This window comes from Lynx rufus, unplaced genomic scaffold (assembly GCF_022079265.1).
Source record: "Lynx rufus isolate CCGP_SWC_20201006 ecotype Redwood Valley unplaced genomic scaffold, mLynRuf1.p SCAF_13, whole genome shotgun sequence".
Lineage (NCBI taxonomy): Eukaryota > Metazoa > Chordata > Mammalia > Carnivora > Felidae > Lynx > Lynx rufus.
In genome coordinates, this window is record NW_025814827.1 from 50,176,272 (window position 1) to 50,194,936 (window position 18,665).

Here is an 18,665-nt window from a genome sequence, read left to right on the forward strand (position 1 = left end):
TCATACTGTAAAAATGTATGGCTAAATTTTGTTTCCAAATGTTATGGACATCGAGGGAAACCTTTCATTATGAATCCAGTCATTTTAAGCCGTATGTCAACAGTTTACCATTTCGAAGACAAAATTGGTTGTTTCAAATTGCATTAACATAAAAAAATTTTCTGGCCTTGCTAAGTATTTCCAAATTTCTTATTTTCTGTTGAATGCAAATAAAGGATAATACGGGACCAGTATATTCAATTCTTAAAAAAAAGCATAATACACTGTCTTCTTTTGCTGCCAGTGACCATTTTAAAATGTAGGTTTTAGGTAGGTCATAGAAACGTTGTAGGTCCTATCAATATCTCAAATAAGTTATTTTTCCCATTGCTAAAGTCCACCTGAGGAATTAAGTTTCTGATAGATTTCCTCTTTGTCCATACTGAATTGTATCATTTATATATAACTAACACTTTTCTGTAAAATAAAAATTTTGGTAATTCCCAGTTCTTATTTATTACTGTTTTACATAAACTAGGGGTATTTTTATCTGAAAATTTTAATCCTATTTTTACTACTAAATGTTTACCCAGTTGATAATGCATATATAGTGGGTGTAATTGGTGTGGTTTATAATTATGCATATCCAGATTAAACAAGACAAATGGCAGGGCTGGTAATGGCATCATATTAAGAATATAAATGTATTAAAAAATCTATTTAAAAGTATAATTATAAAAAAGGGAATGAGAGCTATTTTAAACTCTTTTCTAGGTATAAATAATCACATTTACCAAAGGGTATTACAGAAATCACATAAGCAAAAGATATTACAAAGTATTATTTAGAGAAACAATTGGAATTCAGACTTCTTAATAACTACTTGCTACTGTTGGCCAAATACAAAATGAGTGTAATCTACCATGATTAATTGCTTGTGTTTTTTTCCCCACTCTGTATAATTGAGAAACAGTGTAATCAATGATATAAATGTAACTCTAATGTATCTTTCATACACAGCCTTAATGGCTTTTATTCTCTCCAACTTTTCCTATACATAAGAGCAAACTGTATTTGCAAAAGATTGGTTTCTATTATTGTTCTTATCCCAGGTGACTTGTAAGTGAATTTTTTTAATCACATCAAGCATAGAAATGTATTTTAAGATGAAAATACACTTTATTTTGATATTCTTAGTGATTAATGTGGCAAATGGGCTTTAAAACATAATGTGCTATACAAATCTAAGAACTTATTATATCTTAATAAAAGCCTAAGTTAAATAAATGATCTGACTTCCTATACTTTGTACCGTTTTTCAACTGCTACAGCTCAAGATTGGCTAGGGAGCTGACTTCTGCCCCACTGTCTGACACTCCTCCCCCATCCTTCTACAGAATCCTAGCAGCCCACCAGGAGCACTGCTCAAGAGTCTCTGACATCGGTTGAATGACCCCTTCCTCACCTCCAGTCCTCTCTTAAAACTTCCATTAAAAGAGGTCAAGCGCTGACTCCCAGGCTGTTAGTAGCTCCCACCTGAAAGTCACCCAACTTTCATTTACAATCTGTTAGTCATTTGTGATGTATTTTTCAACAGTGCTCTTATTTCAGCTTCCAATTCTTTCAGTGCCTTTTCTCTACCTGCTCGGAGAACTCCCTCTGATTGGAAAAGTTAAGGTGATAGTGAGGAAAGTGTAATTTACTTCCACTTTTAGCCTCTCAGATTTCTTCACTTTCTGGCTGAGAGGTGATGAAACAGCATTCCCAGCGACTATAAAGCTTCTCCTTTCTGCGATTAATAAATTCAGTATCATCCCAGAATACCTGTTTAATATTAAAGAGTTGATAGCAATATGTGCTATCAGGGAAGATCTCTCAAGTAAATACTCTTTCTTTTCCAAAATAAACCTGCATGATTTTATCTCCTGAAATATGCCAGTATGCCATAAATACAGAATATGACACATAAGGAATTATTTCAAAATATTTGTGTTTTCTTATTCCAGGGCAAGTAGGAAAAGCTATAAGAGCATTCAAATAGTGATTGGTATATATGTTATTATTGCAACCAATTTTTCTCCTGATCTAAGATTCATTACTGAAGCACCTAGCTTAAAGTGTTTCCAAAATGAAAGAGCCACCTCTCTGTATAAAAATAATCTCTGTAGTTAGGCCAGCAAAGATAAAATTGATGATGACTCTCAATTGTAAGGCTCCAAAGCCTACACTCGCAGTCAATTGCACTTTGCAACCCATGATCTCCAAGTGCTTTACCAATAAGGGTTATTGAAAGTGTTTCACACAAGAGCAAATACAAGTGACTTATCAAAATCATGGAGCAAATTTCAAACCAGCTCATGAACTCAACTCTCTGTCTCTGCCTCTATTCTTTATATTTATGTTTACGTATGTATTTTAATGTTCACATCTTGATGGCCACCCCATTTTTTTTTCCAATAAGGCCTATTTATATCAGCAAGTATTATAAAATTATAGCACGTGGTTATTTATCCATTGTAAAAACCACAGATGTGTGTGTGTGTGTGTGTGTGTGTGTGTGTATACATTACTCTTTACTTATTTACCACTTCATTAAAATGCCTAGGATTCTGTTTCAGAAATATGGGGAGTAAAAGTCAGGTGCAAGATAGAGTGAATTCTCACATACCTGCCTGAATGGGAAAAGAAAAAGTACGTGAGTAGTCTAAACCTACAAACGTTTTAAGTATTGATGTTTCCCTACGTTTCAATACATTTCGGTGTTTGGATGTCAAAGTATTTGCCTTCTGGACATTAGCCAAACTGAATTTTTATAAGCACACTGTCACGAGTAACAGTGCACTGGCCGGCTTCCCCATAGCCTCTGCTGGCAGTTCCTTCCTCTCTCCTATGCTGGCCAGAAGTGGAATCATCTCATGGACAAAGACACTCGTCCCCTTTCTTTCTAAGTTTGTACTTTTCCTGGCTGATAACCTTTTCTGTAAAGGAAATGGCTTTTATGTATTTTGGTAGCAAGTCTATCTTTAATTCAAGTCCTCTGGGCTAATAAGTGTATTCGAAGTAAGCACCTTTGTCCCAGTTCTACTACAATATATATCCTATTGCACTATTATTACTAATAGTCACGTCTGTATCTCTGTGAGAAGGAACCACATTTATTCCCTGTTGTGATCCTCAGTGCCCTGTACTGTCCCCAGCGTAAGGCACTTGGGAAGAATTTGGAAATGAAGCAAAGAGTAAGTCCAATAATGAATAATCAAGATTTACCTGTGCTCTTGTCTATTTTAGGTCTATTTTCCCCCATAACACCTCCAAGGATGACAAAGAGAAAAGCACGCTTTCGATCCATCGCTGATGCCTACTCCACACGTTTGAAGCAGCAGCTTAATATGCTACAAATATGACATTCTTTCTATAACAAAATAAAAACCAAAAGCAAATACTAAAGCCAGTATAGATATTTTACCAAGTGCAACATCGGAGGGGGGATTCCTTACATTTATCTATAGAGAGATCTAGTATATATTTGGTTCGTGACTTCAGTTCGTTATAATGGCAGCAAAAGCATGTCTTGTGTTTCCTTTTTTCTTTCTCTTTTCTTTTTTTAATCCTGCAACTGAGGGAACTCTTCCTTCTAACCTTCTACAGGGCGACCAGTCAGCAGACGACTCCAGACTCACATTTCACAATACAAATCCAGGAGCCCAGTGGCCACAGAAAAGCCTTCATTGTTATTAGTTTCAGGACCTCTGGGATATTAATTCATCATGCACCCTCTCATCACTCCATCCATTATGCTTGTCTATACAGCTCACACGGAGCAAAGACCGATGCAAACTCCCGCTAAAGCAATAGCGTGAGATTACCAACACAATTACTTTCAGTGCGGGTAGGGAATTTTCTATACCAGCAGAAATGACTACAATCTCCTTTAGAAATATCCTTGTTGCTGTGGCCTTTTAAAGCTGCTACATAAGTGAGATTAGTAATATTAATGTATTCTTTAGCGAGGTAAGATATTGTGTGTGGAAAATTAAATAGGACCATCCATTTCAGAATTGAAATGCTAAGCTAAAACCTTCTTTTGCAGCCTCATCCTTTTGCTAGAGTGTGGTACACGTGTCAGTATTATAGGAAAGCATCCTGGCTCTTTTTCTTTGTTTGGATCCGGTTTTACAAACAACCGTAGTATCCATTTCCTCGGCTTACAAAATCTGTGAACAGGCAAGGCAGAGAGAATCAGCCATTTTATTCTTCCTTCAAAATGCATGAAAATATCAGCTGCCTTTTCCATGCTTTCATATACAACATGAGTGCACTGATATAAAGCAAATCAGTGTGCCTAGTTAACCAATTAACATAGGGGGTTTCTTCATACTCCCTCCCATGAGTTAACTTGCAAAATTCACTTGTAAAATTCAGAGATTACCAAATAGTCTTTGAATGAACTAGAAATGTAATTTTGTCTCTCACCAATACAGAGGCTTTGTGCTAACAAAGATTTTTCTCTCAACACTGTTTTTCACCCCTTAAAATGAATGGTAATAAGCAGAGGCTGAAGAACAAGCAACTCACTTCTTTTCTGAGACAGAAGCCGAGCGCCATCTGCTGGTTGCAGGTCTCCATGACCGTCTGGGCATCGTGTAATTCAGAGAAAAAGAAAGATTTTAAGGGTTCTCGGGTTGTTTTTAGCAGTAAAAACCAGTCTTGACTTAGCGAGAAAACCAATGAGCACTAACTTCATTATGGAGTAAGATAATACCCTAAGGGCAATGATCCCCACAAAAGCACATTTCTACATCACTGAATGTATTCTCATTCTGCTTGGCTGTTTGCAAGTTGCATTGTTAAATTACAGTTCTCTGCATTTCCTTTGGAGAGTAGGCAGTAGGGGTAGAGAAGGAAGGAACATTTTACCGGACCTTCTCCCTATGTAAGTGGATATTAATAACCCTAACTCGAGAATCCGTTTTTCACAAATTCTTTAATCTATTGAACTACTCACATAATCAAAATATTAGAATGTCACTACTGTCTACAGAAAAAAAAATTCAGAATGCTATCTTACTGGCACTATTAAATCTTTTTTTTTGGATGTTTTATCTTGTCTATATAGTCATTGTCAACCATGGACTGAGAGTCCTGCTACAGTTTTGTGTACTGAATTTGCATTTTCATTATATTTCACACCAAAGAATTCTGTTCTTCATCTTTAGCAAAACAGCTATACAACTATATAAACAAAACACTTTATCCCACATCCCTCACATAGAAGGATGGTTAAAACAAACTGTGTAAAATGAGATTTATTTGTTGGCTCATTCCTTATGTTAGCCTAAAAGGAAAAAAAAAAAAAAAGTCCTAGATACATCAACACATTAAGAAACAGAAATTAGGCAGAAAAACGACTTTTAAATAAATGTTTGAAAATAAAAGTTATAATTTGTTTTTCGGTTGCTTTTCCAAAGGAAACTTCTAAGGATAGGGGTGGGGGCAAGGAAGCCATAGAAAGCTTTATATCTCAACAAGAAAAATCATTCTTGCAATGGCTTTACTTTGCTATCATTTCAGAGTCCAAACCTGTCATAATAAATGCAACCATAAATCCACGGCCAGTGACTGAACCTATCAGCTTCACAAGGAAGCATTTTCAAACCATAAATATCGGTTGATTGAAAGCCAAGGTCAGGTCTTCATGAGGATTTATAGAGCTATTTAAGGAAACTGTCTAAGACTTAATCCCAATGAACAAGAACCATTTCCACAAATGTGAGTACATCTTACATGGAAAAATGTGAATAAATAGAAAAGCACATAATAGAGTTTTTAAGCTTTATTATCTCCATTTTGTGGACAAAAGGCAATGGAGAGAAATATAAACAACAACTTAAGTAAAGATAGAAGAAATAGGACGATAGGACTGCTCAAGGAGAGAACCAGAGTCTTTTTCTGGGAAGTCATACTGTGAGGGTCCACTCATCCCTGCCGTCTTCAGTCATGAATTCCTTGTCTTACCAGGTCAATCTTCACTTCTTCATGAAAGTCTTGACTGACCTCCGTGACTAGGTCAAATTGCCCTATTATATGCTCCACAGCACTTGTAACTCAACTTCAGAGCCCTTATCATAAATGCAGTTTTAGGCGATTATTTGATTAATTTCTGTCTCTCCGATTGAACAGGAGGCTTCATAAAGGTAGAATTCTATCCTGAATGGCAACATTGTGTCTAGAATTTTTTCTTAAAAAAAAAAAGAATCTCAAAGGATAGGTGCTTACTAAGTGAGTGAATTAACGAGTAAGTGGGGGGAATCAGAATTTGTTTGACAGTGGTAGCAAGTTTATATGGTATTTGGATTCTTGTCTTAGTGTATTCTATGCTAAGTTCTTGCTCCCAAACTACAAATGAAAAATTTGACAGTAACAAGTGGCACTGAGCCAAATTCTCAGGAATGTACGATGCCCATTTGAAATTAATTAAGTTCTTGAGGAAGCCTTGTAAACAATCTCAGGTCATTAAGTTGGTAGCATCCTCATGTTCCCACACATTGCACGGTGCTCCTTTTCAATCTTTCCCCGACCGTAGCACGTCAAGTGGCTGGCTTCATTTTTTTCTTTTACTTGCTAATACTATCCATAATGAAATTTCTGTTTAGGTTAAATGTTTGCTCATCTCAACTCAATGCTCTAAACAGATGAGTGACAAGGGTATATGCAGGAAATACTGCTTGCACAGTCCTAAGTATGAGGGTAGGATAGTGGTAAACAATGAAGATTCAGACAGCATTTTTAAAGCTGAAAGAGAAGGGGATTACATAGGAGGGAAAAAGTATATCATATAACAATTATTGCAGGAAATATTTTCCCAGATACATTTTTTGTCTGTGTGGGCTCCTGTACATTGGTGAGAGGTAAAATAGAGTTATTCCCTTAGGAACCAATCAAAAAAAGTATGAAAGCCATGGGGCTTACGCGAGGGTCAGCAAACTTTTTCTGTAAAAATCCAGATAGTAAAAAATGTTACATTTTGTGAGCCATACAATCTCCATTGCAACAACTAGACTCTGCTTTTCTAGTGTGACAACAGCCATAGACAATACATAAACAGGTGTAGCTGTGTTCCAATAAAACATTTTTTACAAAAACAGGCAGTCAGTGGATTTGGCCCACAGGCTAGAAGATCAAAAGAAATGAGGCTCTTTCCACTTAGACACTCTGCAAATGAGAAACAATAGGTATAACTTGATACCAAGAAACTGCTCCATCAGTCATAAAGTGATTCACATTTGAACAAATGGGGACAGAATGGGACAATGTCCTAATATGCTCTCTACCCTTTTAATGCCCTTTTAACAATGTCCTAATATGCTCTCTACTTCTCATCTTCCATTTTACCTTTTCTGACTCAACATTCTACACCAGCCTCCAAAGATTTTCCTAAATAATTCCAACTTTTCCCTACTGAAAATCCTTTAAATTTCTTATTTCCAATTTAGTTCTTTAGTCTACTTCATGTGCTTTTTTTCACCCATTTAATATGCCTGCCTTCTTTCTCTTCCAACTGATCCTCATCAGCATTTCACAACTAATGATATTATCTCAACTGGGCCCTCAGTGCTTCCCAGATTCATTTACCAGACTTTACTCATTCTCTGGTATATAGCCTATGACTTTGAGGCTGCTCAACACACTGTGAAAATGAATAATACTAAAACAAACCTACAAATATGCAACCCTAGCTTTTCTGTGTCTCTATCTCTCTGGAGGTCTTGGTTGTTGAGAACTCCATGTTGGAAAAAATTCAACTGGCTCAAGATAATTACTTATAAGGCAAATAACCAGCAAGATGCTCTGAAGATTACAGTCACACATCAAGGATAATAAATGACACAATTTCATGGACCTTGGAAGGCTCACATGAAAATGTGTCAATGTCTGTTCTATGGTGTTAGTCAGAAGGCCTTAGAAAGGATCCTAGAAAGACCACATGAGAGAGACAAGAAATGTTTCCTTCTGCAAAGCCTTTAGAAAGTAGCTGTTTTGGACAAGTGTTCAAGGAACTAATTAAGGTTATCTCATAAAGAATAGAAGTTCTGTGAAAAGATAAATATGGCTTTCCTTAACTCAAAAGAGCTAAGGACCTCAGTACAATCCTTTCCTCGTATATAAAGAGCCAACAATAACCAGTTTTAATTTTTTTTTTTCAACGTTTATTTATTTTTGGGACAGAGAGAGACAGAGCATGAATGGGGGAGGGGCAGAGAGAGAGGGAGACACAGAATCAGAAACAGGCTCCAGGCTCTGAGCCATCAGCCCAGAGCCCGACGCGGGGCTCGAACTCACGGACCGCGAGATCGTGACCTGGCTGAAGTCGGACGCTTAACCGACTGCGCCACCCAGGCGCCCCAGAACCAGTTTTAAGAGTAAGGAAACCTTTATGTATCTCAGGTTGGGTCTCCCAAAGCCAATTTCAAAAAGACTTGATCAGAAAATCTTTTCAGAAAAGATTTAATTTGTATTAAATTAATTTCTACTAATTTTGGCTGAATTTCTACTACTAAAAAGCTTCATTTCTAATGATTCATTTCTACTAACTTAAATTCTATTGATAATTGTAATATATACCTCCCCCCAAATCCCAAGATTATCATGATATTTAACTATAGGTTTCCAGATTATCCAACACATAAAACAAAGCTATTATAACCACGATCAAACTCTTCTTCAAAACATTTAGTTCAAAGCTCAATAGGTAGGAGGAAACCAAACCTCAGAGTTATAAAAGGCTTGGTTTTTCTGTAATAGTTGTACATTAACCAGCTATTTCTATGATGATAATGCATAACAACCTCAAAATCTCCACTAGAGATTTTAAGCCACTATGTATAGCCTGCTCATGAATCTCAGGTTTCCTGGGGCAGCTCTCCTCCCGGAAGTCCACTTCAGGTCTACTCCAAGTGACTCTTACTCCAGGAGCCTGGCCAAAGGAACACAACGACACAGTGCTCTTCTCATGGTACATGACAGGAGCATGAGATAAAGGACAGAGACACACAATGCTTCTGCAAGTCCACTCAGCACAAGCACACTGAATTTTCCCCCATCTCATTGGACAAAGTAAGTCACATGGGCAAACTTCAAGTCAATGGGCTGAGGAAATACGCTCCACCCACAAGGAAACCTCAACAAGGCTGTGGAATGATGATAGACCAGGGATACCACCAACCAGAGGTTGCACAGAAAATCTATCAAAATAGATTTTATGTAAGACCATGATGTGAATACCCCATTTTTATGAAAGACTTTTGTGAAAAAAGAATATAAAAACACGTGTCAGGAAGGCACCAACATGACAAATTGCCATGAAAGCCAAAGGATTGTGTATTTGATAATGACAACTCCCAGGAGCACGAAAAGCAGACAGTTGTTGCAGCGTGTAACGCCTTCAGCCTGAACTAGTGTATAGAGAAAGGAGAAGAAATGTAATTTCCATTTTACTTGGAAACTTCATGACAGATTTGTTTTTTAAAAAAAGGAAGAAAGAAATAAAAATGGTTTCAAGATATATACACTAATGACTAGTTAAGAGAGCCATTTGGGCACATAAAGAGATGTCACGTTCAATTTGAAACACACAGAATTTGAGGTGTCAGATCATTTACATGGATTTTTCCTGAAAACATTTGGAAAAAAAGTGGATTTGAAGTATGGGCCAGAGCTGAAGATGTAAAAGTAGGAATCAGGAATCCGAATGTGCTAATTAAAGCTGTGAGCATAGATGATGCCATTAAAGAAGTAAAAAAGGGGGAAGAGAATAAACCCAGACAGAGGTCTCAATGACATCCAGCCTTGGAAGTGGAAGCAAAGAAATCTAACACAAATGAAAAAGGGAAGGAATTATCTGTTGCAGAATGAATGTGCCGCCTCAAATTCGTATGTTGTAACCCTACCCCAAAATGTGCTGGTATGACAAAGTGGAGCTTTTGAGAGTAATTAGGATTAGATAAGGCTGTAAAAATGCAAAGCCCGGCAACGGGATTAGTGCCTTTACAGAATTCATGAGAAAGTTTGCTTCCTTTTCCCCTGTATCCACCAGGTGAGGATGTCATATGGATGTATGTGCAACGCAGAAGATGTCTCTCCCCAGAACTTGACCATGTTGGCGCCCTGAGGTTGGATTTCTAGCCTCCAGAACTGTGAGGACTCCATTTCTGCCTTTTTATAAACCACACAATCAACAGTGTTTTGTTATGGCAGCCCCAACTAAGACACCAGTCGAATGAGTGTCTCGTGAGACACACGGGAAACAGACTCAAGGTCCAGCTGTGTCATCAGACACACCTGGATGTTGAATCCTAACACCGCCGAGTTCCGGGACACCGCAGAAGGGACTTCCATGAGCTTCAGTCTCCACACAAAATGGACCACAGCATCTATTTCACATTGACATTTATACATGTAATTCCTTTTCATTAAACAATGGTTTTACTACTGTATTCATTTGCAAACAAACAAACACACACAAAGCAGAAGCAGACCTATAAATACAGAGAACAAACTGATGGTTGCCAGAGGGAAGGAGGTGGGGAGATGGGCAAAATGTGGGAAAGGGAGTGGGAGATACAGGCTTCCAGGTGTAGAATGAGTAAGTCATGGGGATAAAATGCACAGTGTACAGAATACAGTGTTGTAATGATACTGTAATAGTGTTGTATGGTGACAGATGGTAGCTACACTTGTGAGCAAAGCATAGTGTATAGAGAAGTTAAAACACTGTGTTGTACACCTGAAACTAATGTAACACTGGCTCTCAACTATACTCAAATATTTTTTTTTAAATCTAGTGGTTTTAGATTCTGAAGGTGAAAAAACAACTAAGACTTTGTCCCAACTGTTCGTTCCACCACAAGCACTCACTATAGAAAACAGTGAACACCAGTACAATAGTTAACAAGTGTCCAGGTACCTTGTACTGATGTGACATGTTCCCCTTCTCATTTTTCTCCTTAATTTCAGCTTATCCTTTAGATATCAGTTGAATTGAAAGCCTTCCCCAACTCTCAATCTGAATTACACAACTTACAAATCTCTTTCAAAGTACCCCATTCTTTTTCTTAATAGCACCGATCTTCACTTATTTATTATATGCTTCTATCATGTCTGTCTCCCCTACTAGCCAGCCAAAAATAAAATTCATACCATTTGTGACACTACCTCCTTGTCATGATAGGATCATGTTATGACAGTGCTATCAGATGTAAATCCTCTCGACTTCCCACTTTATTATATTATTTACATTTTCACTTTCTTCCCTCCTAGAGTAGTATTTTTACTTTTAATTAAGGTTGATTCTTCACATTCCTCCCATGTGCTCTTTAAGTTATCTAAGACTTTATCATCTCTCTTCTCCCTCTCTCTTTCTCTCATTTTCAACCTCTCTATTCCTGGGTCCTTCTACAGAGATTAAGAACAAGCCAAATCTTTCTCATCTCAAAATAATTTCTCCTCTCACCTTTCTGCTGTCCAGGTATATGTGCTTCTTTTGGTTATGAGCACAGAACCACTCTTCTCGAGATCGCTCCAGGATTCCCAAACCCTGTTGCTAATTACTGATTACCCGTCACTCCCCAGTCCAGTCCAGAGACGTTCTATCCAGAATCATTTAATGGAATTGTTTTGGTAACAATCACCAATAATTTTGATTAAAACAGAAATACAATCTTTCATTTAGCTTTCTTAATCTTATGGTGACTTTTGATATTCAAGTACACTATTCTTAAAACTTTATTTCACTTGTCTTCTGTGATGTCCCTCTCTCCTGCTTCTCCTCCCATATGTCAGATAGTTCCTATCCAGCTCCTTTTCCTGATTTATCTAGATCTACATATGTGTTCTTTCATATTGCTAAATACCAGAGCTCTGTTTCTTTTTAATTTCAAAGGTTCTTTCTGAACTACACACTGGTGTCCCAGACACAAAGATGTGCCATGGGTGTTTTCAAATAAGGAATGAAGTTAGAGCTGCAGTCCAGAAATTGCACATAAATCTACAACCTGTTCTTTTTTTTTAAGCTGTTATAGCTTTATTTTTTTATATATATATATGAAATTTATTGACAAATTGGTTTCCATACAACACCCAGTGCTCATCCCAAAAGGTGCCCTCCTCAATACCCATCACCCACCCTCCCCTCCCTCCCACCCCCCCTCAACCCTCAGTTTGTTCTCAGTTTTTAACAGTCTCTTATGCTTTGGCTCTCTCCCACTCTAACGTCCTTTTTTTTTTTTTTCCTTCCCCCCCCCCCATGGGTTCCTGTTAAGTTTCTCAGGATCCACATAAGAGTGAAACCATATGGTATCTGTCTTTCTCTGTATGGCTTATTTCACTTAGCATCACACTCTCCAGTTCCATCCACGTTGCTACAAAAGGCCATATTTCATTTTTTCTCATTGCCACGTAGTATTCCATTGTGTATATAAACCACAATTTCTTTATCCATTCATCAGTTGATGGACATTTAGGCTCTTTCCATAATTTGGCTATTGTTGACAGTGCTGCTATGAACATTGGGGTACAAGTGCCCCTATGCATCAGTACTCCTGTATCCCTTGGGTAGATTCCTAGCAGTGCTATTGCTGGGTCATAGGGTAGGTCTATTTTTAATTTTCTGAGGAACCTCCACACTGCTTTCCAGAGCGGCTGCACCAATTTCTACAACCTGTTCTATCTACATGTTCTTAACAATTATCAAGCACATAGCATCAAATTATCGTGTAAAAACAAACCCATATTCATACTTCTTAACTTCATTACTATACTCTACATCTAATCTCTAGACCCATATGTTCAATGTCTATTACATACATGTACCATAGTTGCCTCAAAAATCTATATTCAAACTGAAATCAAATTTTCTACCAAAATTTTTCTTTCTCCTGTATGTTCTAGCTCAGTAAATGGACCACCAGTACCCCCAGGAAGCAAAATTAAAAAGCTGGGAGTCCATCTAAGGTCTTACTTCTTTCTCTCTATACTTCTGACCAGTCACAAATCTAGTTTATTAGACTTCCTTACTATCTCTTATACTGACTATGCTGGCCACGGGCTATTTTTGCTTTCCCACCCAAAATATAACAATCATCATCTTCGATACCAAGAAAGCCATGGGTCTAAAGTATTCAACATTGGGTTTGGCAGAAAAGGGGTCAACTAGAGAAAATCTTCAGCTGATTGATGGAGTCAGAATCCAGATCATAATGAATGCAATAGGCAAAAGCCACACTTGTGGGACATTGTGTGTCAATGTAAATGAAGGAATTTGGTAGCCCCTGAAGTTATGTAAAATAAGGAAACTTGATTATATGTCATTTTGTATATAAGAGGTAAATATTAGTGCCTAACCTGTTTTAGATTTTTAAAGATCTTATTCCAGATACATTTTTCCAATTAGATGTGTATATACATAAATCTGCAAATACTAACTTATTCAGATCTAAAATGTTATGATAATTGTGGCAAAATATAAACTACAAAGCTTAAATTCATACTCCCTCTGAGACTTTATTAGAGTTTACTAGTAAGTGAATCTGGTCATTGCTATTATTGTCCTAGTACCTACTATGTTCCAGGCACATTGCTACATAAGGGATTATTCTGCTTAATCCCTACAAAACCTTGTCAGCTATTGTTTTAGTACTATTATTGTCTCATGAAGAGAAGAAAACTTAGAAAGCTATAACTTTCCTCGATACAGAGTCAATGTGAAGTTCTAACAACTCAACCTCTGAAACACCGCTCACATCTATTTTGATATTTTAATTTACCTTATTTGTTTTATATCAGCATTTCCATTTTAGTATAATAAAGCAGCATTAATCTTAAACTATTTATAATTACTATTTTGATTAAAACAGACTAATCTTTATCGTAATTGTCTCCATCTCTTCCTCCCTGTTAAAATTAGTCCAATATTACTATATACATTATCATGCTACTCATTTTTCTGTATCCACTACTCAAACTTCATAAAATATAGGCTCCAAATAAGCAGACACATTTTCTTTCTCAATATACTGTAACGAAGATCCAGGCATGACCCCTGAAGGTACTCATATTTGTATATTTTTAAATTATTAATTATCAGCTCTAATAATATCAGAAATATAGACTGAGGTCAATTAGATAAACACATAAGTAGGTAGGTAAATGGATAAGCCATGATATTCTAAAAAACTGGTGGTATTAATTTATCTGAATAAATTAGCATAATTCTATTATATAAACCTCTTACTCATCCTTACTTCAGATGTGATGGATGGTAGGTTCCCTACAGACCTTTAAACAATGGAACAAAAATATTAGCTATAATATTCCCTCACAGGTTAAAAAAAAAGCATGATATTTCCACATGGCACTTAATTTCAGAACCACCTTCTTATCCATTTTGAGAATCACCCACATTTCCAAATAGCACCAGCCCCCACCCTCACATCACTCTTCCCTGTTAAGAAAGTCATCAGCTCCTGAACATTTTAACTGGTTTTCTTCTGGAAGGACCAGGACTCCTGGAGGGGACTCAACACAACCAAAGTAGCACAGAGTGAAACATAATTTCTCTTGCAGGTGTCAGACTCAGAGAGATTTGGGGCACTTGCCTAGCTGGAGCTGAGTTGTCTATGACAGTAAATAGCCTGGCACAGCAGTGACTACACAGTGCTATCTGTTTTTACTCTGTGCCTTGTGTGGGTTGGGAGTTTTCATTTCATACTGCATTTGCACCTGCTGAGTGATGCCACAGAATGGCAATACTCTCCATCTCCTAACATGTAGGAAGCACCTCATTATGTGTAGCAGTGGCACCCATGCCACTCATCAAGGCCCAGCCTAATCCTTGTTTTGGGACGTGTAGCTATCTTCCTTTTACAGTCTTGGATAGGTGATAAAAGGAAAAAGGAACTACAATTTGATTAATAAGAGTACAAAACAAAAAGGAACATGCAATTCAATCTCTGTTTTTAAATTACATACTCACTCAAGCTATAGTTTTCATCAATGCTCTTTTGGAAAAAAAAATATCCTCTAAACATGGAGAGTAATTAACAGATACTCAAGAGAAGGAGAAATGAGAATCACACTTTTAAAAGTTTGGGAACACCCAGGTTTTGACCTGTATGATAGATATTTTTAATCTAAATATTTACCAAACATGTAAACATGATTTAAAAACATGAGCACATTAATGTTCACAACAACCTAACTATATTTAGAAGTCCCACCTTTTACTCAGGATATTCTCAGATTCACTGGTGGAAAAGCACGCCTGGAATATTAAACACTGCTTTATATGTAGGCTTGGTGGAAAATATGTATCACATTAAAATTAAGTAAATTCTGGGGAAAAAAATCAGGAATGAAACAGAGAACCCAGATTTATAAGTCATGCCTTCAAAGAGACAAAAAGACATCTCGGTCTCTTGAATGAGTCAAGTTAACCCATCATTTTAAAGCTACATATATAATAACCTTAAGGGAAACAAGACAAACACCTAAAAATTAACAGACACACGTAAAGCACATGTGTTCTGTTCAGAGAATCAATTTAAAAGCATGTTAACACAATCTACAAGTAATTGAGTCCAATCCATTATATGATTAATAGTATAAAGAAAGGTATTGACAGAGTATATAAAATATATGACTGTGTAACAGATAATAATTAAAAGATGATTTGGGGGACAATGGCATAGAGTAGATTTAGACCTTGTGCAAAAAGGTCTGGGAAGGAGACAGGGGTGTTAATAAATACCATGCTGAATTTCTTTCTTCTTGTAAAGATGATCTTTCTTTAGAGATTTGAACAATCTGTAAAATGTACCTATTTTGATGTTTAGTGATTATGTAGAAGCCAATTCACTGCTAATCACAAGATTTAAAATAAACTTTTAAAAAATTAACACAAAATAGCTGCTGTAAATGCAAATGTCTCTTCACCAATGCATTTTCTTTTTTTCAATCCTACGGAGAGTGAATCTCAAACATTTGTAGATTCAAGTCTTATAAGAAGAGTATAGTTAGGTAATAGGAACATTCTAGTTAATGAAATATTAACTGAATGTTCTGGCAGAATTTCATAAAACTCCACCAAATGTCAATTATCAATATTAAGGAGTTAGAATTAAATAGAGTGTAAATATAGTTTATGACAAACTGCTTATAATTGAAACTGTCTTTGATGATTCAGAAGATGCCTCACCACCTTGAAGTCCTTGGGAGTATCATTATAGGTTGTTGTGTACTGAAAATGAGTTTTAGTATGTTATCATATTTAGCTCCATTGACTCGTTCATTCTTTGAACAAGGGTTTACTGAAGGCCTGGTCTATCTCAGGCATTGAGCTGGTCTGTGCAACAAATAGCTATGCTGACTTTTCCCTGACCCTACCTTCAAGGACTTGACACTCTAACACTGACAACAAATGGAAACTTGAATTCATTAATGTAGTTTTATAGGCTTCAAGGAATGTTAAATCATATACCCTCTTCAAGAAGACTCACACCAACACATCACAACCATCACCACTTGTGGTAAAATTCTGGCTGTGTTTCACAAACAAGTTGATTAGGGAATTTCACTGAATATTCTGAAACATCCCAGATACAGTTATAGCAGGTTTATTAAAGTATTAAATCATTTTTGCTATGCCTAATATAATTCTTTCACCCTTTTCAATGAAGTTGTTCTTTTTTGCTTAGGGACTTTTGCTGAGCTGAAAGCAAAAGCTTTTTTGAGAATAAACATTTGTCACTGCCTTTTGTAAAAGTTTAAACTCTTTGAAGAGATTAATGCAAGTGTTCTAGATAGGAAAGGGACAAAATGGATTCTTCTGAGGGTCACAAGAGAGAAAAAAAGATGGCCCTGAAATTAGGAAATGTTAAGGAAGTCTGTACCAGTGTTAGGGCAGTGGGGGCGGGGGGAATGTGTGTGTGACAGTTTTCAGGACATGAAAGCTGTGTGGTGCACAAGATCCACCTGTGGCACCAAAACCTAAGACTGGGAAACCTGGGGAGCCATAGAAGCTGCCCACCACTGGTTTCTCCGAAGTAATCAGTGGGGACCTGCAACTAGAGGAGGAGCTACCATGTTTCAGTATTTGACAGAAACCACGGAATTTGTACAATTTTGCAAGCAAGAGGAAATCTCAGTAACTGAAGTTAAACTGCCCTCAGGAAATATTTAAGTTGATTTAAAGAAAATGATGTAATATAGCTCATGCTCATCTGAGTTCGTAGGCTAAAATTTATTCTTTCTGGAGTCATAACTTTTTTCTTCTGCTTTCAGTCAGTCCTTAAAAAGAATAATGTATTAACCATGTGCGGCTTATTGTTTTTTTTTTTTATTTTTTTAGTAGTCAGTGCATGCTGACTTCTAGCAGTCATCCAAGCACATGGTACAAAATTAAGACTTGGAAACATTAAAATAATGTTTTCCCAGAACAAACCCATAGTTAATGATGAGGACATTAAATCCAGAGAGAAATTAAGTCTTTCTTTCCTGTGATGCCAGTTGTGGAATCACTAGTTGAATACTTTGGTCACAGTCTTACCATCTATTGTGTGGGTGTATTTACTTGCTCATGGTATTCTTAAATTCTTTTTACATATACTTAAATTAGGGTACCTATTTATTATTTTGTGTATGATCATGTTGGAAATATGACTTTCCAGACAGCTTTTCCTGTTGACAACACAGTTGCTAAATCTAGGAAGCTTGAAATGAGCTATAACTCTGTGTTGTAGTAAACAGAATATTATAAAAGAACTCTGTTCATGGCATACGTTTCAATAGTCCTCTGTTTTAGACAGTTCCTGTAGTAAGCATATAAGTAACATATTTGGAAATAGATCTAAACCTTAAGTATACTTACTAACAGCTACAGAAGTCAAGAAATAAGTTTATTGTAAAGGCAATAGGGACTCATTGTTTTCATGCAGAGAGGAAGGGCAAACAAAATTCTCAACTATCCATAAGCTCTAACTATTGGTTGCAATACACCTAACAACAATCCCAAGAGGGTTGAGAAGGAAATGACCACTTTAGGGTGTGGTTTAGAGACAACTCTGACTGGTGTTGCCACAGAACTGTAGTGGTATTACCAAAGTAAACAGCAGGAGTGTCCAATGCTCCCCAAAAGGAAAAGGAGGTAGAATGGCTGCCCTGAATTGTGATAGCCCAAAGTCTACACACGAGGAGAAATACTTATGGGAAGCTTGTATATATAGTTCATCTTCCCAGACCATATTAGTAATTCTAATTGCTGCCCCTATTAAATGAATACAAAGTTAGAAATAAAACAGATTAGGGAATGAATGAATTTGCAATTTAAAGCAATGTGGTCAAAAATTATTATGAACCCTCCAACCTTGTGTTGTGAGAGAAAGGTGGTTATGTTACCATATGTTCCATATTTTAATATCTAAGAAAGGCAAACGCAGGAACCAGAACCCTTCTCTTGGAAACAGGATTTGGACAAAGGGGTCTGAAAAATGACTTTGGACCAAAATTATGGTGTTTTAGTGAATGATTACATTTGAGACATACTTATGACGCTGACTTTCTACACATAGGCTTGAGGAGAACGCGAGTTGTTTCCATGTGTTTCTTTTTAGACCCTCAAGAGGAAAGACATATCC

The 18,665-nt window shown here is 36.8% G+C and overlaps 1 protein-coding gene across 1 annotated transcript in view; it reads left to right on the forward strand.

Annotated features, from left to right (window-relative positions):
- The first annotated feature begins 4,513 nt into the window (after positions 1-4,513).
- The window catches only part of LOC124508304 (peroxiredoxin-1-like), a 108,535-nt gene continuing 94,383 nt past the window's right edge, over positions 4,514-18,665 (forward strand). Inside the window, 1 exon segment of the mRNA XM_047074689.1 lies at positions 4,514-4,673. Coding sequence (XP_046930645.1) covers positions 4,514-4,673 — 160 coding nt within the window.